This window comes from Gymnodraco acuticeps, unplaced genomic scaffold (genome assembly GCF_902827175.1).
Source record: "Gymnodraco acuticeps unplaced genomic scaffold, fGymAcu1.1, whole genome shotgun sequence".
In the NCBI taxonomy this organism is placed as follows: Eukaryota; Metazoa; Chordata; class Actinopteri; order Perciformes; family Bathydraconidae; genus Gymnodraco; species Gymnodraco acuticeps.
The window spans coordinates 1064692-1090728 of NW_022990772.1; the positions used below are offsets into that span (position 1 = coordinate 1064692).

The 26037-nt window shown below is 41.0% G+C and overlaps 4 protein-coding genes across 5 annotated transcripts; 3 read left to right on the forward strand and 1 right to left on the reverse strand.

The window, feature by feature from the left end:
* The first annotated feature begins 1596 nt into the window (after positions 1–1596).
* LOC117556982 lies at positions 1597–6759 on the forward strand. Its single transcript, XM_034232632.1, has 8 exons — positions 1597–2331; positions 2944–3076; positions 3193–4150; positions 4331–4464; positions 4597–4745; positions 5034–5188; positions 5445–5530; positions 5656–6759. Exons 1-8 carry the CDS (start codon positions 2191–2193, stop codon positions 5718–5720), a joined length of 1821 nt encoding a protein of 606 aa, XP_034088523.1. The 5' UTR covers positions 1597–2190; the 3' UTR covers positions 5721–6759.
* A 982-nt stretch (positions 6760–7741) lies between these two features.
* Positions 7742–10741, forward strand: cx31.7 (connexin 31.7). Of its 2 annotated transcripts, none has more exons than XM_034232613.1 (2): positions 7742–7870; positions 8702–10741. In XM_034232613.1, exon 2 carries the CDS (start codon positions 8716–8718, stop codon positions 9541–9543), a length of 828 nt encoding a protein of 275 aa, XP_034088504.1. In that variant the 5' UTR covers positions 7742–7870; positions 8702–8715; the 3' UTR covers positions 9544–10741. The 2 variants fall into 2 exon arrangements, with proteins under 2 accessions (XP_034088504.1, XP_034088505.1); XM_034232614.1 differs by lacking the exon at positions 7742–7870 and adding an exon at positions 8339–8467.
* Positions 10742–11844: 1103 nt separating this feature from the next.
* On the forward strand, positions 11845–15195 carry LOC117556923 (gap junction alpha-3 protein-like). Its single transcript, XM_034232525.1, is given in 3 exon segments — positions 11845–12125; positions 12956–13798; positions 13800–15195. Coding segments are annotated over 2 exon segments (1077 nt in total). The 5' UTR covers positions 11845–12125; positions 12956–12979; the 3' UTR covers positions 14058–15195.
* Positions 15196–19557: 4362 nt separating this feature from the next.
* vma21 (vacuolar ATPase assembly factor VMA21) lies at positions 19558–21796 on the reverse strand. Its single transcript, XM_034232532.1, has 3 exons — positions 21601–21796; positions 21196–21305; positions 19558–20510 (listed from the first exon to the last, which is right to left on the reverse strand). Exons 1-3 carry the CDS (start codon positions 21654–21656, stop codon positions 20368–20370), a joined length of 309 nt encoding a protein of 102 aa, XP_034088423.1. The 5' UTR covers positions 21657–21796; the 3' UTR covers positions 19558–20367.
* Positions 21797–26037: the final 4241 nt, after the last annotated feature.

Here is a 26037-nt window from a genome sequence, read left to right on the forward strand (position 1 = left end):
AGGAATTTGACTTGATGTCATGGTGCAGACATAAAATATAAAAAACAAGAAATCTAATATAAAATAAAAAAATGTTTACACCGTAATAAAATATAGTTAAATAGCAATGAAAATAAAGCAGTAATTTACATGGAAATAGAATGCTATGAATGAATTTTAGAATATGAACTATGAAATGTGAAATAAGAATATTTGCAGTAATGTATGAACATTATGTGCATTAATGTAATGCATATAGTCTAGACTAGTCTACGTTCTGGCTGAGGTAAGTGTCAGTGGGGGGGCCGGGCCTTGTTTAAGAGGCCGGCAGCGGAGGGGAAGAAACTGTTCAGGTGGCGAGAGGTATTGGTCCTGATGGAGCGCAGCCTCCTGCCAGAGGGGAGGGGGGTGAACAGTTTGTGTCCAGGGTGGGAGGGGTCGGCCACTATCTTCCCGCCTCAGGGTTCTGGAGGCGTGCAGGTCGTGGAGGGATGGCAGATTACAGCCGATCACCTTCTCTGCAGAGCGGATGACCCGCTGCAGCCTGCCCTTATCCTTGGCTATGGCGTACCAGATGGTGATGGAGGAGGTGAGGATGGACTCCATGATGGAGGTGTAGAAGTTCACCATCATTGTCTTTGACAGGTTGAATTTCTTCAGCTGCCTCAGGAAGAACATCCTCTGCTGTGCTTTTTTGATGAGGGAGCAGATGTTCTGCTCCCATTTGAGGTCCTGGGCGATGATGGTGCCCAGGAAGCGGAAAGACTCCACAGCAGTTACTGGGGAGTCACACAGAGTGATGGGGACGGGCGGGGCTGCGTTCTTCCTGAAGTCCACGACCATCTCCACAGTTTTTAGGGCGTTGAGCTCCAGGTGGTTTTCCCCACACCAGGTCACCAGATGGTCCATCACCCACCTGTAGGCAGACTCGTCCCCACCAGAGATGAGTCCGATGAGGGTGGTGTCGCCTGCGAACTTCAGGAGCTTGACAGACTGGTGACTGGAGGTGCAGCTGTTGGTATACAGGGAGAAGAGCAGAGGTAAAAGAACGCAGCCTTGAGGGGAACCGGTGCTGATGGTCCGGGGGTCAGAGACGTGTTTCCCCAGCCTCACGTGCTGCTTCCTGTCAGACAGGAAGTCTGTGATCCACCTGCAGGTGGAGTGGGGCACGTGCAGCTGGGAGAGCTTGTCCTGCAGCAGAGCCGGGATGATGGTGTTGAAGGCGGAGCTGAAGTCCACAAACAGGATCCTGGTGTAGGTTCCTGCTGTGTCCAGGTGCTGGAGGAGGTAGTGAAGGACCATGTTGACAGCGTCCTCCACAGACCTGTTGGCTCTGTAGGCGAACTGCAGGGGGTCCAGAAGTGGGTCTGTGATGGATTTCAGGTGAGACAGGACAAGGCGCTCAAAGGACTTCATAACCGCAGAGGTCAGGGCGGCGGGTCTGTAGTCATTTAGTCCTGTGATCCTTGTTTTCTTGGGACCGGGATGATGGTGGAGGTTTTGAAGCATGCTGAGACGTGGCATGTCTCCAGTCAGGTTTTTTTTTTTTTTCAGATGAGATGTGCAGTGGCAGAAACTGTGGAAAACAGGTGTAATAAGTGTGGAGTAATGATTTAACCTTGGTGATCTTTTTGACTCCACCTTCAACCGATTGGATTTTTGTTTTGTTCAAAGCCTACTCTACTTGAGGCAGCAACGTTTTCTTTAAAATAACTAATATAAAGGATCAGCCACTGTGTCAGATAAGTCGAGGGAAGGCCAGGAAACCCACTAACCTTAACGCTATGCCACACCTTTCATTCAAATTCGATAACTACGACATTTAGGGTGCAATAACTTAACTGCTTATCCAACGGCAACATGGCGGATAGGATTGTGCACAGCGTGGCGGTGGTGTAGCTGAAGAAAGAGCAGGATACGTGTCACAGAGAGCACGGCTGGAATTACAAATCCCAGAAGACAAGAAGAAGAAAGAAACTGTGAATAAAGAGTTATGTTAATCCACATGTGTCAGGATATCGTCCATAGACTGTATATATAAGGTGCCGTGAAATCTGGTAATAACTAACAACGTCATTGACAAGTTTCTCTTGGCTAGCCCGAGTCAGCGCGGCGCTGGCCAGTGGTCCGAGTCATTGAGTTGGCTAGCTTCTTAGCTAACATTAGCCCCCATACGACGCGTAGCCCGGTCTCCAGTCTTCTCTGCCGACCATGACTCCTCAGCAGAAGGTTGTCCGCCGCCAGCCGCAGCCCTCCACCATGTCCCAGAAAGTGCAGTTCACTCTCAAGCTCTTCATGCTGGAAACTGCCCGAAGTAAACTCGAACAAGAACTTTCCAACTTCATCAAAAAGGTAATGTTAACACACCAGTTCATTGAAAATGTTCAATTAATGTTGCTAACTTAGCTAGCTCACAGGCCACATGGACAACACACTGCTGACTAGTCGAGAATGGGTGCATGCTAATTAGGCACACTTAGCTATAATAATTAGCATTATTTGGCAGGAACTGCTGAATTGTATACAAACGAAGCACAGTTTAAATATGTGTCAAATCGTCACCAGAGCTACAACTTCTGCACATTATTAATATCGGTTAACACCTTTCACCACTATCTTGATTGATAAATCGGAGTCATCAATGTTTCTCAGAGCCTAATGGGTCTTGTAAATTATTACATTCTCAATTAATGTATGTTACCTAAATTGATGAAGTAATAAGCACAACAGTACGTGTTTCTTGTATATTTGATCAACAAAAACAAATGTTCCTGCTTGAATTAAAGCTGCATTGAATAATCCAGACCCGCCTTAAACCTTGAAGTTAAAGCAGTGTTTTGTGTTCCAACTGTCTTCTGTGCCATGTAAAATACTTCATTGATCTCAATTAAAATTACCTGTTTAAGAAAGGCTAAGACAAAATAATTAGTTCACTTGTTTCATTTTGTTTCATTTTTCCTCTAGGCCTATGAAGAAGTTCAAGGTTTCCTGAATACATCTTTCCCCACAAGTGTCTTCAGTGATCTCACAAAGGCTTTAGATACAAAATATGAAGTCATTGACAAGCTTTCAGCTTCATTAAAATCTCTCACAGTTGGTAAGTAAAGAAATAATCATATAATTTAAGATGCTTATGTGACATTACATATTTTCACGTGTACAACTTTAGGATTTAGGAAAAATTCTCACTTTCTCCTTTTCTTATCTTTACAGAGCCACAAGTGTGTGACCAGCTTATCTCCAAGCCTGCAGCAGTCCAACAGGATGACATCAAACACGGCATCAACAGAGCGACTACGACCTCATCGTCTCACTTAGAGGCTGAAGAAAAAGAACATGCTGTTGTTTTAGATGAGAAACGCCCAACAGATGCTGTGAGTCTTCCACCTGCGTCCCAGAGACCCGAGATCAACCCAGAGAGGCCACCAATACTACTGCCTCCCCTACAAGCTTCATTCCCAGGGATCAGTAACACTAATCCAATGAAAATAACTCCGCTAATGAGCTGGGGATGTAAAGATGATTTCCAGGTGAAACACCAAAAACAAACATCATCTCAGCTGCTTCACTTCCTCAGAGAAAAAGCAAAAAAGATTGGAGTACTGGAGATCACTGTCATGGAGTGGAGTAAAAGTACCGTGAGTTCGCCAGAGCGGCCTGCCATCAAAACACAAAGCTACCAATTCAGACAAGCTGTGACGGATGATCTGACCAACCCACTAGAGCCGAAAACGTTATTTGCAGACATGGAAAACCAAGCCCCAGTCTTCAGAGTGAAAAGAGTGGAAACAAGTGGCTCTCTGACCTACACTTGTGTGATTGCAACAAAGACTGAATTATGGGATATTGGAGACATCTTCACCGAGGTGGGACGGGGAGACTTGAAAGCCATCCCCTTCGAAAATAAAGACTGCACAAATATTACACCTCAGGTGGAGCACAACTGCCTAAACGCCCAGAGGGAAAACCAAAGTCTTCAGAGCACTGATCCCAAACATGTAAGCCATTTTGATGGTGTAAAAACTCCAGCAATGAAGTGCATCACCATTCCTGAGTTCCAGACCTGCAGGTTTGAAGAGATGGAGGTAGTGGTGTCTCACATTGTCAGCCCGGGCAACTTCTACGTACAACACGCAGACTCCATCATAAAGTGGCAAACCCTTGTCCCAGAGTGAGTCGTTCCGAATGAATTATAATCTCTTGTCTGCTTTTTTTAAGCCTCACTGATTCCCTAATCACATTACCAGAACTTATATAGCCACTTATCCTTTAATTCATTTTTGCTTTCTTTGTAGATTTTTTTTTTCCTTCCATTTTTAATAATCCACATGTGTCTGGTTTCCATTTACAGCAGCTGGAAAGCCAGTAGATCATATGCCGCGCAGAACTGCATTCCAGACATTGGAACCCAAGTAATAGGTTGGTTCCCTAAGCAAGAACAATGGTGCAGGAGTCGGGTGACGAAGATATGTGGAGTAAGTGAAGGTGGGTCCAGTTTTGTGTATTGGAACATTCATAGATGTTTGCCAAAGCATACCTCTAGATGGTAGCAGTGTCTCTTTTTTATTTTACTTGCCATAATTTCTGCCTTTTGGTTTTCCTTTATTTATTCCACTGATGGTGGAGGGAGAGAGACATCCATCAAGGTGGAGGTGAAGAGGCTGGACCAGGGTGATACAGCCTGCTTGTCGCTGTCGGACATCAAGGAGCTGACCCCGGAAATGGCCGTCCTACCACTCCAGGCTGTACAGGTCTCACTAGCAAATGTAAGTGCTTCCCTGTTTTGTATGGTTAGGCCTCGTCATTTTTTCACATGTATCTAGAGAACCTGACGAACACGCTAAGATATTCTGCAGCAGGCGTGCAGATCATCCCTCCTAGGATTTGCATTCACGGAAAAGGCAAATATATTGTGTTCCTCTGTGAGAAAGTACGCTTGGTTACAGTTTTGGCGTTTGTCCACATGATTAGTCACAGCCTTATCTATTGGGATGTGATAAAGGAAATGAATTATCTCAGTTCATGGGGTTTTTTGTTTGTTTCCTCCCCCCTAGGTGACGCCTGTGAATGGGAGTGATTGGTCTGAGGAGGCGGTGGGCTGGTTCAGGGATATGGTGGACAACAGGACGCTTTATGCCAGGCTTTACCCACAGGGACCCAAAGTTACAGTCGAGTTGTTCTTGGAAAAAGGAAAGCTCAGAGCTATGAGGTACTCCAGTATGAAACAGTCAGTTGATTTTGAATTGTACATTTAAAAAAGCTGATAAAGTCAAGTTTTAATGACTTATTTACAAGTCTTTTCATTTGTTTAAATTGTATTGCTATCATTGTACAAATTGTGGGTTTTGTTGATAAGTATTACAGTGAGTGAATATATGTTGACTTTATTAAGGTTACAGTGTACAATTTCAAGCTTGCTAACGGCACAATATCCTAACAGTACAATGGTATTATTATTATTTCAGGAGGGGTGCATCACTGTCTTTGAGACTGGCCCAGAACGGACATGCCATCCATAGCAAACTGAAAAGTGTCTGTCTCATGAAAAGAAGTGAGTATAGCTCCAGTTTGGAAGTTGTTTGCCCAAAATTGTGCATCAACAGCAGGTGGCAGTATTGCCTCTGTATGAACAGAGCAGTGCTGATTTTTTTACAAATCTTGTGTTTTGTTTTTTAGGCAAATATCAAGATAAAGTGAAGAAACAGGACTCTGAGTGGAAGAAATACGTAATCTCACGCTAAACTCGTAATAGTAAGCCTTGATACAGAAAGCAGTCAACAAATGTCAAATACAAATGGCAGACAGGCCATGAAGCACTCAAAGCTAAACACCGAGACATTTAGTAAATCATCAGGGTCGTTTGAACACACGGAGGACTTTCAGGTTATACATTGACAAACTGCTTTGCCAGTACAAGGATATTTCATTAAACAAATAAAGTAAATATATATTTTGATTTAAAACCAGCATGTGTTTACATTAAGTAGAATGTATCAGCTTTTGTATATTTTTATGTTGTATCTGGAATTGAAACATTTTCAATATTTTGATTACCTATTTGACATATTAATCAGTTGTTGAGAGCAAAGTCACATACATTTAGAGAGCAAAGGAGGAGAATCACAGAGAAATGGTTTCAAACAGAACCCATGATCGGCCTCACAAATCTTGATTGCAGCCCCCTAAGTCAAAGGTACGTCTAGTGAAAGTTAATGTTACTTATAACAAATGTTTGTTTTTTTTAACACACATTTCGCACAAAATATAACATCTTTGAAGCACTGATCAAAATAATTAAAACATATTTATTAAATCAGGTTGTGCTTGTAAACTGTATGGGGACATGGATACCTAAATGTGGTGCTCTTTGTTTTAGTAGAACAATCCCCCCATGTACTTTAAAAGCAGCCTATCTCAAGTCCTTATCCCAGTCACTACACGTGCCAGTTCAGTTTGTTAACCTGTTTTGCATTAAGTGATACTTGATTTGTCTCTGTGCCACATGCAGAAGGTTTTGTTATTTAATGCCTAATTCCTTTTGTAATAGCTGTTGTTAAAGCCATGTTACCCTGGTTAATATTGAGTTCTTGTATAATGGCACATTTACTATTTTGAATTTCCAGTGTATATAGTTCTGCTTTCATAATAAAACTACAAATCTACTAGTTTGGTCTGTCTTTGTGTTGTAGAGTACTGTAGCTTCTATGAAGGAATAATAATTAGGTTAGTTCATTCAAAGAATTAGCTGCCCCCCCCCCCCTAAGCCTCCCACTCCATATGTCAGACGTGACGCAGAAATGCTCGTTGCACAGTGAATCGCTGTAGGTCATCTGATGGTACATGACAAATGGCCACATTGTGTTTTCACTTGCTACTGTAAATAATCTTTCCTACTGTTATAGGGGGGTGTTCGACAGGAACGAAATGTACAATCTCAGCTCATAATAATCAAAGTTTGAGCTGCAGTTCTGTAGCTCATTGGTTGGGACATTAGTGTTTTATAGCATATACAGTCAATGCAATAAACAACTATAATCAAAACTACTGGATATTTGTCCTAGTGTCTGTAGAGTGTGATTCTATTTGTTCCCACGAAGGGTTATCAAAACAAATCGATAGAATAAAATGTTATTTAAAATTAGTTATGGCCAAGATAATTAGTTCCCAGGCAAAATTTCAGTAAGAAAAGCACATGGCACAACAATTTAATTTAATAACAATTAACATATTTACAGTATTACAACATGTACAAATCAAAGAAAATTGACCTGTATGGTACAATAACAAAAAACATACAAATAAATGCATAAAACACTAAAGGAGAATAAAAGCAATATTCAATATTGGAAGCCATTGAATAGATATCTTTATTTGGGACATGGCTATTTTTGCAAAAACCACTGAACAAGTTGTAAGACAGGTTTTTATCAAATGGTGTGTATGAATGAGATTCACTTTAAGACTGGCTTTTTAATCTTCTCCTACATGTTTTGCGTTAGTTATACAGCTAATGTTCTGTCTGAATCTGCAAACCTCATGCAGGTCAAAATCTTCCTACCCTGACCAGCACAATAAATTGTTTTTCTGGCAGAGGCCTTTTGTGTCCACACAGATTCCTCCTTTTGCCCGGGGTAGGCGGAAGTCAAGGCGTTTGATCTGAATTCTAAAGAGTCTTGTTGCAGCACAATAAAGGCTGCCATTGTATGTAAATAGTTTATATAAGAGCATATGACTGCTACGGTGCAGGGCACTGGCTAGTGGCGGAGGGAGGAATGATTAGCATTTTCCAAACGCAGGGTGTTCTCAACCCAGCCTTTCGGCTTGCTAAAAAACACAATATTTTAATTCATTTCTTCTTTGTACACATTTTTGTGTACCAACACAACTGAAGGTAAAATGTTGATCATTTGTTTCTATTTTATACTAACATTCAGTGTTCAATGAGGTCTGATTTTATGTGAGTGAGGGCTTACACGCCCCATTGCCTCGACTTGACAAATACTTGCCGTGATTGTTAAACCATCATTACTATTTGAAGTGATTTTATTTGAATTAATCAGCTTCTAATGTTCGCACTAGGTAAATCTGGTATCGTCTGTAGCCTTTGTCACAAACAAAAGAGATCTCTCTTGTCTTGTCTTTTTTTTTTTAAATCTCATGAGTTGGTTGTCTTGCTTGTTCCTTGGAGGAATTTGCTGGCAGGATGTCAGTCTGTCTGCTTCTGGGCTGTGGGTCAGTTTGGGAGTACAGTATTAATACAGCGTGAGCAAATCACGTGGCTCGCCGAATCTTTCGCAATTGGCTTCGCCCTGTTGCGTATGGTGACGGCGCACAGCAGCAGGCCCCTGCTTTTATACGGCCAACTTGCTACTTGGCAATTATTTTCTGTTGTTCCTCACTCTGCCAGCTTGATGCTCAGGCCAAACCTCAAGATGGTCATCTTTGGACCCGGCGCTGCTTACGCTGCTTGCACCGCTGGCTGAGCCTGGTAAACCTCTAAAACTACTGTAACATCAGTTAGACTTTTACTAAATTACTAAGTTGTGGCCGATAATAACTAAGTCGTCTAAAGTGATAAAGCCATGTCTATGTAAGTCCCTTTTGTTCAATTTCAAGGACTAATTCCTGCATGTTTCTTTAAACATTAATATGGTTATAAGATTTCACTTTAAGCCAGAGATGTGACTTGGCTTACATTCATACAACCTTTCTTTTCCCGCAGACCTGGAGTCGAAAATGAACTGGGGAGCCTTTTATGCCGTGATCAGCGGCGTAAACAGGCACTCTACCGGGATCGGACGCGTTTGGCTCTCCGTCATCTTCATCTTCCGTATCTTGGTCCTGGTGGTGGCTGCGGAGAGCGTTTGGGGGGATGAGAAGTCCGGCTTCATATGCAACACCCAGCAGCCCGGCTGCAACAGCGTCTGCTACGACCAGTTCTTCCCCATCTCGCACATCCGCCTGTGGGCGCTCCAGCTCATCCTGGTCTCCACCCCCGCCCTGCTGGTGGCCATGCATGTGGCCCACCGACGCCACATCGACAAGAAGATCCTGAGGAAGTCGGGCCGCAGCAGCCCCAAGGAGCTGGAACGTATCAAGACCCAGAAGTTTCAGATCAGTGGAGCTCTGTGGTGGACATACATCCTCAGCATCATCTTCAGAATCCTGTTCGAGTTGGCTTTTCTCTACATTTTCTACTTGATCTATCCTGGCTTTAGGATGGTGCGTTTGGTGAAGTGTGACTCGTACCCATGCCCCAACACGGTGGACTGTTTTGTCTCCAGACCAACAGAAAAGACCATCTTCACTGTGTTCATGCTGGCAGTGTCTGGGCTGTGTGTGCTGCTCAACCTGGCCGAGATTCTGTACCTCATCGGCAGGGCCTGTCAGCGGTGCATACGAGGCCCCGAGGAGGGGGCAAAAGGAGCTTGGATAAGTCAAAGATTCTCTACTTATAAGCAAAATGAAATCAATCAGCTGATCGCAGACCATTCTCTCAAATCTAAGTTATCTGTGACCAAAAAGAGCCCAATTGAGAAAGATGAGAGGTGTTCTGCTTTCTGAGACTCTGCCTCTCCTGATACTTTTAACCTAATCTACAGTAACCACATTCATGGAGCATGTTGCTCTGCATTACTGGCACAACATCTGTATATTTTGGTCAGTGTACATACAGTATACATGATTATTCCATTGTTCATTTATTCATCTGTTTTTTTCTTTCTTACTGACAAGTATAGTTGCTGTTGAAACGTGTCTAAACTATTTGGAGCCGGTGGTGAAAGTAAAAGAGGTGTGTTTTGTTTCGGGTGTAGTGTACTGTCAACAATTTGCCATAGCTTATTTTGGTGTTTTTCGTTGGTATGCAGTATGAGAAGCAACCTGCCAAAGTGCAAAGTATCTTCAGCCAATGAAAAACATGTCTGAGCATCAAAACGTATTCAGTTTACGACGAAGTTGCTTGGTAATTCTATTTCAAATATGGATTTGTTTGAAAAGCGTGCAGGTTTGGTAAGTTGGCACACTGTTTAAAAACCACCAATTCCTGCCATACAGTTATAGATATATGATGTATTAAAATCATCAAACATTGATTTAGAAATATGTTACAGGCAAAGTGTCCCTTTTGAAAGGTTTGTGTTGGGAAAAGAGCTAATGGATCTCAGTTTCTCACCGGCACCTGAATGCAGGCCCAAAACATTAAAACAACACAATTTGGATTAATCCTAGTATTACAACTAAAGAAATCCATAATTTTAGATAACCCGCCATACTGTGCAAAAACAACGCTGGGGTCCGTACTCCGTAGGTGCAAAGATTACAGTAAACATTAATATGCTGGATCAAAAACATTTTTTTAATTTATATCAAACATGTTAATATGTACCATATTCAATTGTAGCCTGAATAAAAGCTGATAGAGTAAATTCCATTAAAGGTCTGTAGTAGCCCTTATAACAGTTGGTTTAAAATAATGTCTATAATTGAACAACTTTTATTAAATATTTTAGTTCAACAAGTGCATACAAAATAATAAAATAAACATTTGGAATTACATTTCCACAAACATCTCTGCTACTGACCCAATATTCATGTATGTATCATTAAGAATGGTGCACAGAGCACAACCGTTTCAATAAACCTTGAAGAATCATAGTACTGTAAATATGTTTTTGTGCATGTATTTAAAGGTGGGGTAGGTAAGTTTGAAAAACCGGCTCGAGATACACTTTTTGTTATATTCCATGGAATGCTCTTAACATCCCGATAGCAATGAATATTACATTACATTACAATATCTTAAGTGCTTTGACAAAAAATCCATAAAAAAATGTCATCCGTGGAAGCCGTAGCGCTGTAAAAAGCACGACCTATCATTTTAGCCGGCCCGGCTAAAATAACTGGATGGCCTACCTGCCTGTCAGCCTTCCATCTGTGCACAAACTTATCTCGTGCCCTCATTGGTCATGTGCGCGTTCGTGTGTGTTGGAGGAGGGGCTCTGTAAGGAAGTGGCAGATTTGTTCCGGCTGTGTATTTTCAAATTCCAGCGCACTCGAGCTGGTTTCTCCAAAATTACCTACCCCACCTTTAATTGTAAATACTGCTGCATACTTACCTTGTAGCTTCTGAGTAGTTGTTTTTGTTTGAGGTTTGCCTACTAACAGACAGTTGCAATTGTTTTCCCTAATATCCCTCTTATTATATTATAAATATACACTGGTATCTGTACGTACAACTGTTTCATTGTTATACACATTGTATCGCATACAAAAATTCAGATTCAATAGTTATGCTTAAATGTAAATATGAATTTACTCCCAGTTATGCAATCCGGTTAATAGGTTATGTGGGTTGAAACTATACTTGTACATTGTGTAATATAATGTAATAAACTGCCTGATAATTTATCATTATTTTAATTTATTTATACAACATTTTAGTTTTTTTCAAAAAGTTGTACCAAATTGTTAAAGAGTGACATCTGTCAAAAGAAGAACAGAAGGTTCATTTAGCATTATATGAACTGTGTTCTCCCTTTGTATACTGGGCCAACTCTCAATACTGAAATGTAGAAACAGAACTTTTCCCTCTCTGTCACTGTGATTGTAACTTGAGGATGCAAATGGCTACTCATCTCCAAATCATGCCCCCCATGATAGGAGAGACCCTCGTGCTATATTTAGATCCACTTGTGGCCAGACAGACTTAGCAGACACCTTCATTGGCCAGCTGCCCTGTCACTCACTCTAACAAGCGAGTAGAGGGGCTTTATTAGTTTACATTAGAGAGTGTACCCTGTGCCAAATTTAACCGCGGAGGGGAGGGGTGTTGGAGGCTGGGCAGCCGGACATGGTTGAGAGAGGGTCCAGCAGGTTACGTGTGTGTTGTGGTCAGTGGAAGACCCCAAGGCCTGGGTCCTGATTCTTGCCTTAGTTGTATTTGAGGCGAGAAGACTGAGTCGGTGGGTCTGTCGGCGTGGAACGGAGGTTGTGTCCAGCAGAAGTCCACTTTTCCGGTCCATTCAAGGGCATTGCTGGGGGCCCGAAGATCAGCTCTGCACTGAGGCCTGTCAGCGAAGCAGGCGGCCTCATGGACCCTCGAAGACGTGTAGGGCTTCACCGCAGGGGATGCATAAGCTGACAAGGTGGGTTTATCCAGTAAATCTGAATTCTCTGTGATTAGGTGTGGTACATTAAGGCACTGTTAGCGGTTAAAGTTTAGTATAAGGGTATAGAGGCTGTCATTGGTCATCAGGCTGTGTTGTAGGAACAATGCTCTGTTTTCTATTCATGTTCATGATCTTTTCTTCTTATAGGGGATTACATAGTCTTAAAGTCTAATATAGAAAGCAAATGTTGGTTTAAAATTACAACCCAGTCTACAGGTGTTGAAACACTAGCTAGATTTATTAGTGGTGGCTCCTAAATATCGTTTCACCTGCCACAGTTTTAGCAGTTATCAGAATTCATTGTCGCTCACAGTAGCAGACCGTGAATGTGCTGCTAATCCACTGCACAGTTCATATCAAATGTAGAATATATTTATAACAATGTGTTACAGGAGCTGACAGGAGCTGACAGGACCGACATTACTCAACTGTTTCTAATTCTCAATCTAACCACATCCGCCCGGTGTTTTATTTCACATATAACTCATGTAGTTGTGGCTTCAGCCACTGAGGCTGGGAGACTCAGAATCATGACTGGAAGCTGCCCCCCCCCCCCTGTCCACACTTGCCAAATATATACCCTCCTAAAGTAAATATAATCCTGTCTGCGTCCACGTGAAATATGCCACTACCTGCCCCCCCTGTTGTACACTTGGTTAGCAGCTTTGCTCTCGTCTTAGTAAGACGTTAAAGAGAATATTTAGATATCAGAAACCCTGTAGCCCACTTCAACCATTAGATTAATAATATTAAATAAGTCACAAATGACATTAAAGAATAATTTTTGACTGTTTTCATATCTCCAGTCCCAGATCTGAGATCACACAGCCATGGGGGACTGGAACCTGCTGGGAAAGCTTCTCGAAAAAGCCCAGGAGCATTCCACTGTGGTGGGGAAGGTGTGGCTCACCGTCCTGTTCATCTTCCGCATCCTGATCCTGAGCGCGGCCACAGAGAAGGTGTGGGGCGACGAGCAGTCGGGCTTCATCTGCGACACCAAGCAGCCTGGTTGCGAGAACGTGTGCTATGACATCACTTTCCCAATCTCACACGTCCGCTTTTGGGTGCTGCAGATCATCTTTGTGTCCACGCCTACGTTGATCTACCTGGGGCACATCCTCCACCTGGTGCGGATGGAGGAAAAGCAGACAGAGAAGGACAGGCAACATGCCTTACATTCAGACAAGCAGGCCTTCATAGTGGAGGGTAAGCCCAAGAAGCCCCTGGTGAGGGACGAGAGGGGCCACGTGCGCCTGCAGGGAGAGCTCCTGAGGACATATGTCTTTAATGTGATCTTTAAAACCCTGTTTGAGGTGGGCTTCATTGTGGCTCAATACCTCTTGTACGGCTTTAAGCTGAAGCCCATGTACAAATGTGACAGATCGCCCTGCCCCAATGTGGTAAACTGCTACATATCCCGGCCTACAGAGAAAACCATCTTCATCATCTTCATGCTGGGAGTGGCCAGCGTGTCTCTGCTGCTCAACCTCATAGAGATCTACCACCTGGGCTTCACCAAGTGTCGCCAGGGCGTCGCCTTCAGGAGGCGCTATCAATCGTTTAAGGGTGTCCACAAGGAACCCAGCGAGGCGGCGGTGGCGTACGCGCCGAGTTACGACGACTACTTTCACCAAGTGCAGCCGCCCTACCCCCCCCGTTCCCAGCTACAACCTCTCCCCTCTGTCCGAGGGCACAGACTCGTCCTTACACCCCTACCACAGCAAGGCGGCATACAAACAGAATAAGGACAACTTAGCGGTGGAAAGGAGCAGCAACAACCCAGAGGAATGTGACCTGAAAGCAAAGAAGGGAGCAGGATCGGCCCCCGGGTCACCTACGCAGGCCAGGCCCGGCCGCAGTGCCAAACACAGCAACAACAAGACTAGAATAGACGATCTGCAGATATGAGGAGGTTTATGTTTCTCTGGGGTGTCTTAAGTTGCTGCGAGGGGATCGTATGTTGTTTGAAAGCATTCACTCATGCTCAACTGACCCCCTTTTAAGATGGCGGATTGACTCATTCCAACTGAGAAAGGAGTGACACTGTAGGGTGCACCGAGCTGTTCAGTAATGTACAAAGACTGATGCTGGTCACATTTCTGATGAACTTCTTCTGTTCCACTGAGAAGTGTCCCATAGCTGGCTTTTGTTTGTATCCCTCCACGGTTCACTTTTGTCCCTGAGAACCTAAAATCAACAACAAATATAGTCGGCTCAGGTTTTATGTGAATTAATCCAAAAAACGCACCTGTGTGTACAAAGCTGCCAAAACGTTGGGAACAGAATCCAGGGTAGAGGTTTGTTCATGTCTGGCCTGACCTCATTTGAGGAAATCAGATAGGGTGAATAGTAACATTTAACTTCCTTTAACAGTTTTGAGGTCACCAGTGTAGTTCACTTGCTTAGGCTTGAAATGAAAAGTCGTGCGAACACATTGAACATTGGAAATACTCGAGCCCAATTCCAGGACGCGCCTCAAAAGAAATTGCACTGGTCTCAGGAGTTCCCACATTTGGGCCGCCTCCTTTATTGTGACAGCCAGCAAGCACATAATTACAAGCACATTGTTTTGTTGATCCTTGTTTATATCTCTGTTTGTGCCCTTTGTTTTTCCGTGAGGCACTTGGTGACAACCATATTTGTAAAACTGCTTGAAATAAATCTGTCTTAAATTTGCAAAGTTAGCAGAGGATTTATAATCTCAAGTCTTCCTCAGCAAAAAAAGGAGAATCACTTCAGTGGAACACATGTTGCAAGTGTTATTTCATACTCCTGGAAAAAATACAATCAACTCAGGAGTTGAAAGAATAATATTGGTCATATGTATAGTCTCTATGAACGGTAGCTCAGATAACTGTACTGTACATATATTAACTCTGAGTCTTTTATTTTTGAATCTCTTAAATGAGCATCTACAGTACCAGGTGTAGTTTGAGTCATCAGTATCCACCCAGAAACATTTGTTGAGCAGGAACAAACATGTCATGAGTAAAGCCTTTGCGGTCTGAATATCCCACACATGCACAACATGGTGTACTGGGAAAGAGGAGCCCCCCCCCCCCCCCCCCCCCATGGAAACCTTCAAATGAATGACATAGCATGTCTCATACCTTCGGACTCCATCATTTTCTGTCTATGATTTATGTGTCAAGGGGAATAACAAATACAATTGTTTCTTTATTTGCATTAAAAACGGACTTCTGAAAAAACAACTCTTTTAGTTGAAGTGTATTAATGTATTGAGATACGATTGAGTATAGTCATACTATTCTATACTTTAGGTTGCTGTGGTGCCAGAAACAATGTCTCTTATCTCCCAGACAAAACAGCAGGATTGTTATGTGTAATGTATGGCTCCATAAATCATAAAGTCATCCAGAAAGTCTCTGATTCTAAAAAACATAATCTTTCACAGATGGAAATAAAACACCAAGATGTTATAATGTGATTCATATCTTAGAAAAAGGGCTATATATGTTAATAAAATGATAAATGAAGATCAATAGATATGAGTTATGAGCGTTGACGGATTTCCAGCACTTTGAAATGAAATCCTTTTAGTGTAAGGCCAACATCTTATATTGCAGTTGCATCAGAGGATTGCAAGTAAAGGTTTTCGGTTTGTATGAATCACGTAATAAAGTCTGTGATTTCTTAACTTTAGATGACATTGAGTAATTATGTATATTTTGTAGCTCTACAAATGAAATGAATAACAGCATCACCATCTCAGACACAATACATTAGTCAATAATTGTGTTTGTCTGAGGTACAAAAATGACTGGTCGGGAGACGGGCTGCACATCATGATGTCTTTTGTAAAAAGCAAGGCCCTTGTTAGTGGTTTCAGTATTTTCTTAGAATCCATACCTGACTTCAGGAAAACTGCAACAATGTCCCTATAATATATAATGCAACACTTGACATAATAATGTAGACTAACTCTTTCAAACTGGCAAAATGTATTGTACTATTCATAGACAAATGTTTAACCTTATTTAAATCCAAATATAATAATGAACACATGTTATTTTACAGCACAACCTAAATGCAAAATAGAATTAGCCATTGACAAAATTATGGGAGAAATACTTAATCATTTTAACAGCTTTAAGTAACACATTCTGTAAAGGTGGAGAGAAACGTGAAGGTGGGGCTGTGGGAGGACATTTAGATTACTCACTACAACAAAACCAACACCCTCCCCCAACATGTTTTGTTCATTCCCTAAAAAGTGAAATTGCCTCAAGGGTCTTAACGTAACTTAGTTATTGAGAAGTAAAAACCATTTAATGGAGATTTGGTTTTATTTCTAGCCTAACTCTGTTCAAAAAACTAAATGTACAGTACATAACAGAAGCCATGCACCTAAACAATCAAAACACAATGGAATGTAAAGGTTAGCAATGTATTTCTAATAAATGGGCTTAACAAAAAATGCTGTAGTATATTGTAAACTAATCTAGAGAGTCAATAGCGATTATACACTTTACATGTATTACTTAATTTACAGTAAAATATTATTGTATCAATAAGAAAAACTGTTGTTCCTTCAGTGCTGTAGCCATTTTAATGGGAAATATAGTAACAGCACAGAAAAGCGCTCCCTTAGTTGTGTGTAATGGTGGATATCATTTGATGAGTAAGTCTATCACTTTATTCTGTTTTGTTGCCTGTGCTTCATAATATTTATCAGAAGCTATAGCACAGTCCTCTACTGCCCTCTCCTTTTGCTTTTACTTTTACACTGACATGCTGCTCCACTGAGGGCACGCCATCTGCTGGGCAAAGGAAATCAAGATACAGATGCATACTGATAAATAACTTCAGGATATATTAAATATCTGTGTTTTCAATTAGGACATATATATATAAACAAAGAGTCTGTACTGAATGTGGATTTCATTGTAGGCCACAAAGAACACAGTCATTGTTGTTGTTTACTTAATCCCTGTTTAAAGTAATTGTTCAGCACACTCCGGCCTGTTTCTCATCACACTCAGCCTGCTAATGTGTGATAAATGACAGCGCCAAAAGCAAAGCCTGCCCTTGCACCAGCTTTATGTTGCTGCTAGGGTAAGCTTTAGAAATATCAGCCAAAAGGAAAAACGAGGCTTCTGATGTTTGCTGACTGACTCAATCTGATTGCTTGCAGGCCTGTCACCTCATCACCAACACCAGCCTTGTTAGAGTCAATGCAGCCCCAGTTTCTGCAGGATAGAGCCACACTAGTGCTGTGGAAGAGAGTCCCACATGGCACAGAGGGGACTGAACAGAAATCAGCTGCTGACACGGTTTCTGAAGCAGAAAACGCCATCATGACTCAGCGTCTGTCACGTCTTGTCTTGGCCTCTGTGTTGGGTGGTCCATGGGGACGGGCTGGGGGTTTGTTGCTCCATGTGACAGCTGAAGCTCGGCCAGAGTCAATGAAGTAGGCCTTTTTTTATTTAATGTTCTTTATTGCAAGATTAATGACAACATTGGCAGAACAACACGAGGAAGGCAAAAGCAGTTGTGTGTGTGTGTGTGTGTGTGTGTGTGTGTGTGTGTGTGTGTGTGTGTGTGTGTGTGTGTGTGTGTGTGTGTGTGTGTGTGTGTGTGTGTGTGTGTGTGTGTGTGTGTGTGTGTGTGTGTGTGTGTGTGTGTGTGTGTGTGTGTGTGTGTGTGTGTGTGTGTGTGTGTGTGTGTGTGTGTGTGTGTGTGTGTGTGTGTGTGTGTGTGTGTGTGTGTGTGTGTTAAATGTACACATAATACATAATGCAGCTATTCTCACACATGGGCTGTTGGGGAGGGGGGGGGGGGTTACTGCCAAATGAATACTTTCCATGCACTTAGTCAGTATGGTGTAAAAATGCCTAGGGATTATATTTAGTGACGAAGAAGTTTTTAGAGAAGGACAGAAATACTTGAAAACTTAGAAGAAAGCTCATGAACTTTTGTTTCAGCAGACTTGAGTAATGTGTGTGTGCATGGCAACAATCTGGAAGTAGTTTGAGAAAGTGATTACAAAAATGTCACTGTGATTGCTGCTTTGAAAGAGGATGAATTAGGTAATCAATGTCAATATTTGTTGCCGTTATTTTGTTTTTGCATTTTAACTATGTTGCTTTAGTGACAGCTGAATTTGCTTCTGGGATAAACACAATAACAAACCTATTTCACAAAGAGAACCGCACAAAGACCATGTGCTTGAATACAAATCATGTTTGTTTTCAATGGAAGCTCTAACATACATGCATCGCTTTGCACACATTTGACTCTGGCTTGCACAATAGTAGAGTAGTCATGGCTTCTTGCGTGACACAGCTTGTTTACCAGCTCATTGACTCATTCATAAATCATATTCCTCCCAAATTCTACTGATTTTATTAAGCCACTGCTATATTTCATACACTGCAGGCATTTCCAGTTAAGCACTTAAGTTTTGTATCAAAAACTAAAAAGAAAATGTAGCAGAAACTTGATGTGACTTGTCACTTAAATATGTGTACTGTATATACAGTACAGTATGTATATATCATAGACTGTATATATAAAGGTATATATATATATATATATATATATATATATCTTGTTTTAACAGTTACTATATGACTTCCTTTTACATTTTTGTATAATTGTTTTACCTTGTGTGAATCTGTACTGTCCTGTTTTTCAGTCTCACTTTGTTGTTACTTTCACTCCTGAATTTCCCAACCGGGATAAATAAGACATAGAAATACTTTATTGTCATTTCAACAAGACACAGAGTGTACTATTAAAACGAAATGTCGTTGTACTGGCTTACAGGAACAGGACATTATAAAAACTTGCAAAAATTGTACATATAAATAAGTGACGTGGTGCTGATAAAATTAAAGATAAAGTGTGCATTTAAAATATAAACTTACTATACATATAAATAAAATAGACATACTATATAAAACATATGTGCTCTTTACACAGCGTAATGTAATCTTTATGTTACTGGTCTACTTGATGTTCAGCAGTCTGATGGCTTGGGGGAAAAAGCTATTGCAGAATCTGGCTGTTTTGCTCTTAATGCTGCGGAAACTCTTGCCGGAGGGCAGCAGGGAGAACAGAGCAAGGTGAGGATGAGTGGGGTCTTTAAACATGTTCTGAGCTTTTGTCAGGCAGCGTTTCTGAGCGGTGTCTCTGATGGGAGGGAGAGACACTCCGATGATCTTCTCTGCTGTCCTAACCACTCTCTGCAGAGACTTCCAGTCTTTGGCGTTGCAGTCAAATAAAGGTCCACCTTATCTAATACTAGCGAATATCTTTAGTAACGAAAGGATATACGTATTTCATGCACATTGAAATTTCATTTCATCCACCAAAAAAATAAGGAACTCCTGTTGTAAAAATAGCACACAAAACGTTTTGAAATGATGAGAAACAACAAATAAGATTGATTTTTTTCTATAGTTTATTTGAGCCAGTCAACATTCTCATCTGCATCACATTTCACAAACACGCCCAAATCACGAAACATCTTCAATACAAAACATTTCTTTAAATATAATTTAATCTTGCAACTATTTTTTCTTATTCCAAGTTCAAAAATATCACTGAACTACAAACACAAAGAAAGAAACAACACAAACGAGAAACAGATGTGTGATTCATTTAAGGACAAAACGTCATGAACATATTGAACCGAAATACAGCATGAAACTTACACACATCATGGGCTTAAATTAAAGTCATTATTCAATGTATGCAGAAGAATGGACATTTGAGGACAGAAGATTATTCAGCAGCGCAAAGAATGGACGTAGAGCATTTTGGAACCAAATTCTTCATACATTCACATTAAAAGCACATATAGTGTGTTCGCATCACAACTGAAGATGTTTTTCTACAGGACCATATCTGACCTGTGCATGGACTTGTAGCACTTATCTTTTTAACAAAGCCTCTTAAAAAGTGGCCTTCCTCCGTCAACAAAAGTAACATTTCAAGAGAACATGAAGTCAAAAAGCGGACCTGCTGAAGCTGGTAAAAAACACACCCAGCACTCCACTCCCCCCGCCAGGGAGTAATATAATGCTTTAACCTTGTGTTAGAGCCTAGACGCGAACCAGATCCCCTAACAGTCTGGTTGGTAGATGGTGCTGTGTTTACTGCTGGAGCCCATGGTGGTGGTGGTGGTGGTGGGGTACGATCCATGCCGCTTCTGTCCGTCTCCTCCGGTCCAACGAGCCGATAAGGACATGCTTTAATCGTGTTTGCCCTTCCCTTTAGGCGTGGTTCCTTCGTTCCAGGCCACATAAACAAACAACGCCAGAACTACATGCACAGCGAGCACTGCGACAATGGCTGCATAGAAGTAGCTGTCAGAGCTGGACATCTTCATGGACCCTGGGAGAGGAAGAGGAGAACAGTTAGCAGTGATGACAAGTAGCTGCCTATAATATGTTTAAAAAAAGACCACCTAAAAAAGAACAAAGCCAAAGTTAGATGAAAGTTGATAATGCAAGTCTCTCTTTAAAATAATCCTGATTCAGTCTTGCGTATATTACAAAATATTTTTGTATCACCAATGAAAGGTTGTAGAGATACACATTGGTACCAGCCTATCATCAGTATTGGCATAATGTTAAATGAAATACATGAATTTGGTTGTCGGTCAACAACCGCCTTTCTGTGGACAAAGTAATTCCATAATATTGACGTTGTTTGTCTTTCTAAAACAAAATCTTTCTTCTGGGTTTTTTCTACTGTTTCGCTTATCGTTACTTCATCGACTAGTCAGGCCTGCTTTGGATTTTAAATAAATTGATCCATAACAACTGTGATAGATCTTACGGTGCAGAGCCTGCATATCAAAACAATTATTTGAGTCAGGGAAAATGTTTTGCATCAATCAAACAATATATTGTGCAGCAGCCCTGAATAAATTGAATTACAGCTAGAAAAAAGAATACTGCAAAACATCTCTTTGCCTTGCACTACCAATGGAGCCTGGCCGGAATTAGTAGGCCTATAGATTTGATAAATGAAGCAAAAATACACACATACTAATAGGTTGGGTTGCAAAGCTTACCCTCAAAGAGGTACGCCTTGGTTGCAAAGTAGAGTCCAATGGGCAGAGTCACCATCATGATGGTGAAGAACAGCAGCGTCTTCAGGGCTGACACCAGGGAGCTCTCATTCCTGCAGAGGAGGGCAAGTGCATGGGTCAGAAAACACGGCAGCGAAATACTACAGGAGCCACGGGACTGCGATATACTGATGCGGGGATGTCCCATGGCTGTGTTTAATGTTATCTTCCAGGAATGTGCCACATTAAGTTAAAGTCAAGTTTCAAACTTTGACACATGTTCAACACCAAGCAGCTCGTCGTGCTACGGGCCGTCACTGCACGGACAGTAATGCTAACTGAAGGCTAGGAAGCTAGCTAGGCTAATATTAGCTTTTCATTTAAAGCAGCAGCTTGTTTTCTTCTCACCCTCTGTTATACGACTGCAGCCCGTCGTCTGCAGCTGTTCTGACAGATCCGTCCATTGCTGGGTTGATATGAGGCGAGATAAAGATAAAACAGTAAGGTATTACCGGTTAATATTAGCGATTTCCTTCACGTCTGCGTTTTGTTGTCGGTGATGAAAACTGTACTTCCGCATAGGATCACGGGACCGTCACATGACGAGATTTGACGACAGTTAGTCTCGCGTTGCTAGACTCGCTAGAGATTCAAACCGTGGTGAATGTCCTGCATTTGCAATAATTATACAAACATGTGTAAGATTGTAATATTGCTTGTTATGGTGTGGTGCTGAAATGTTCTATTATACATAAATAGTTTAACGATTTTAAATGTATAAATAACACATGTAAAATCCTAATATGCAAATTACCTAGAGTTTGCAGGTAAAGGAAATGGAGTAAAAGTAAAAAAGGTAAAACATTTCTACTTTTGGATAGCAAGTATTATAACATGGAAATACTCGGGTAAAGTGATAGTACCTTTTGTCCCCTCTTAAATATTTTATTTCCGGGGCCCCCACTTTTGTCATACACATTTTAAATAATTTTCATTATGTGACTTTTGTTGTTGTTGCATTTTCTGGTTTGGGAGGTTTTGTACTGTTTCTTTGCTAGGATTAGGTTAAAGAAATACCATTCTTGTCAACTGAAATCAAAATTCTTCTGAGTAATTCTAATGTCACTTTTATCTTAAATACACCCCCCCACACAATCCTGGAAAGTGATATAATTTAATTGAGGTCATTAAATATAAACCTATCTATTTATTTTTAACTATACATAAGGCTTACATTCATTTAGCTGACTCTGTGACCTGCAGCCTTACTGAAGTGAAGCTCAGAATCATAAAGTGTCTTCTTTGACCTTGAGGATAAGATGGAAACAATGTTAAGTATGTTGTCTAGACTGTTTATTGAGAATATCTATTAAAGTGAGTGCTTGAGGCAGGGACTTTTTACACCCTTATGGATTGATCATATTTATTTTCTATAATAAACTATTCAAGGTGTAAAAATAAGCCTTCAATAGTTTTAATTGACAATGGCAGATATATAATGCCAAAACATTGGTTTCTTTGTTGTTGATTTTTGCATCTGTTCAAATACAAATTGTTTAATAAAATTACCAGTTTAGACAGAACCTTTTATCAACATTTAAAATAATACAACATTGTAGACCATTTCTTGTTTAATTGCCGATGTAACAGAGAGCCATTTTGTGCCGACTGTACATTTAGTCCTGTGTGCTGTCTGTACTTCTGGTTGAGTTCTTGCTTCCCGAGTGTCGAGGAGTGGCACTTTCTGCTCCAGTTGGCTCTAGTCTCACCGGTCCCATGCTCAGCAGGTTCCACAAAACACATTTCATTTGAAAAGACTCAAAAGGGATCCGCCAGAACCACTTAGAACAATCCAGTGATGTGTGTTCAAAATAACCATTACGCTTTCTTTGGGAATTTTACCCTCATATAGTTAACCAACAAAAAGCCCATGATTGCATGTGTCATAGTGCATCATATTATTCTTTATCCTGTTGCAGAATGAACCACTAAGAGCATTACAAAAAAAATGGTGTAGCGGTATGCCCTTTTTGTCTTGTTAGATGATGCACTTCAGCGACAGGAAGCACTGGAGCTGATGACTTGCAACACTAAAAACCAAATACATGTATTTTTGTTCATCAGCAACACATAAAGACATGATATGGACAAATGATAATGCCTAACGCTATCCTAAATTGGTGCCAGCCAGATCAAAACCTTTAGGACACGAGGCAGTGGTTTTCATAAAAGATTGCCGATTTTATCAACTGGGGCAAAATCAATACACAATGAACATTCTGGGACGTTGCTTTGACTGTGTTTTAAAATGAGATGTTGTTTCATATCAAACACCTTTCTTTGTGTAAAACCCAATGCATGTGAAACAGTGTGTTGACTAGTCGTACAGAATATGTTGCGATAAAGGACTTGATGGGATGGGATAAGGAGGATTAATAAAACCGCAAAGAAAATTAAAGCTTAAAAAAGTTGTGTTCCCAATGGAATAATAGCGTTTTGGATCTGGTCAAGGGGTCTTCTGTTGCATGTTCAATACTTAATTTTCCTTCCTCTTAGCACTTGACCTCTGAACTTCTGGAAGTGTTTCCCATGCCTCCCTCTGTCTGGACTCCCCTAGCTATGCTTTTTGCATTCCATGTGTCTCCAGTGCTCTTTGTCAAACACCAGGCAGCGCACACTGCACACCTGTTGTTTTGACCAGGCAACAGTGTCCATTACAATTCAAAGTAAGAATACATTTGATTTTTTAAATAGTTCAATGCTATTCATGGCTCGTTTACTGTTTTTGCAACTGCTGCTTAGTGTTGGAGGATTGCTATCAGTAGTAATTCATGTTCAAGTATTTTCCATTTGTGTTTTTAGTGTTGAAAATGTACCACATACAATTCCCCAAGTACTGTACTTTATTGTCCAAATTGAATATTTCCCTTTTTAGCTACTTTTACTTCAACTGCACTCAGAGGCAAATATAGCACAATTTATTCATTTATCCTTTGCATGTATTTAACAATTAGACAGCAACAACTTCAGATTATGATTTTCCAATTCCAATTTCATCTGTATTTCCCTGTGTTGGATACCACTCTCTTTAAATATAAAAGTCAAGAAATCTGACATAAATAAACCCCATCATCCCCATTTCCTGTTTTCATTAGCTTACTTGGAACCACAATACCTAAAAGCTCCTGGTAGTTTTGTGACCCATTGCCCATCAGACATGTAGAGACGCATCATATGCATGAGAACACAAGCAGTGCTAAACCATGATGCACAAATCTATTAGGAGACTTGCTTTTGGGGCAACAGGCCTACTGTTGTGAGACCCCACCACTGGAAAATGCAATGATGTGCGAAGCTGTAGAAATTCCTCTGTGCAAAGATGGGAATTAGGGCTTCATCCAGCGGAGCGAAAAACCATCATGTCATGCAAGCCTCCGTCCACACATTGCCTCACTTCTCATCCATTGTGTGTTGGGGAATTAATCTATATCTCCCACAAATGATCACTTATTTCTTCGAGGCCTCTCCTCACACATCACTGAGGACACGAGGAAAATAAGCAAGTAAAGACCCCTGTGGCGGATGTGAAGTATCATATTTACAGACACATTCCAGTTTATGCCTTATTGCTCCTTGTGTGCTTGGTCCAGTTTTGGCAATACATCCTTAGTGACACTCTGTGGACGCTGGAAAGAGCTCTAAAGATCTTTCATTTACTGTGGCCTACAAAATATATATGAAAAATAATAAAAGATATCAGTTTTTTGACAAAAGAGTATTTGATGATATGAAATTCTGACAAATCCCTTTATGACAGCAGATGGGGATTTATGATGTGACTTCGCTATATAAAGCTAAAACACAAAGGAACAACCAAAGTAAAAGCAATCAGATCGGATGTTACAGAGAAACCAGCGAGAGAACGTATGTGAAATGTGTTGAATATTGTCATGAGTTATGATGGATCTTCTGGCATACGTCGGCATAGATACATGATGCTGACCTTGAACATGAACATGAAAGGAAATTGGTCTCTGCAAGCTATTAGCCTTCATATTGACTCACAGGCAAAATGACAGACAGTGTTGGTGGTTAGCAGTCATGCCAGCTTTTCATGGACTTGAATGTTTGTATTTTTGATTTATCCACTAAGAGATATGTGTTGTGTGTCTTTCGTCATTCATTATTGACTAAAACCATCAATCTTATCTTAAGAAATCTGATCTCTTTGCAAAACAAAGCTTGCATTACACAGTCGTGGATATAACATTGCAACCCAGTCTCACGGCATTTCGTGTTATAGTCACGACATTTAATCTATTGATTCGTGTTCACCAACACGATTTTCCCCTTCTTTTCGTGTCACACAGAACGATTTTAAAAGCAATGTATTTCTATTGGTAGTATGTTTCGTGCCTGCAGCACGTCTTTTTGTCCGGTCGGGTCTTGGAAGACCGGAAGCTGTGTGGTTCATAAAAACATGTTCTTACTCAATATCAAGCCACATGTTCTCCACATTTCTTGCTGAAATTCCAGCAAGCCTTAAATCACATTTCTTCTCAATTTCTTCTCAAGTATTTCTTCTCAATTTCTTCTCAAAATGCCCACAAGCTTCATATTTCGCGGACAAAACAGGAATGGTATGGATCCTCACATGAAAGTAAAAAAGGAAAGGTTCAATATTGTCACACTTATCCTTACAGCAGGATCATTCAATAGGGCTACATCTAAAAAGAGCAGGAAAAGGACAGAATGAAGAGAGGTAGGTGAGAGGGGGAGGAAGATGGATGTCCCTGCCATTAGTCTGTGACTCGTTGATGTAGAGCCGACTGTGTCATCTTCCCT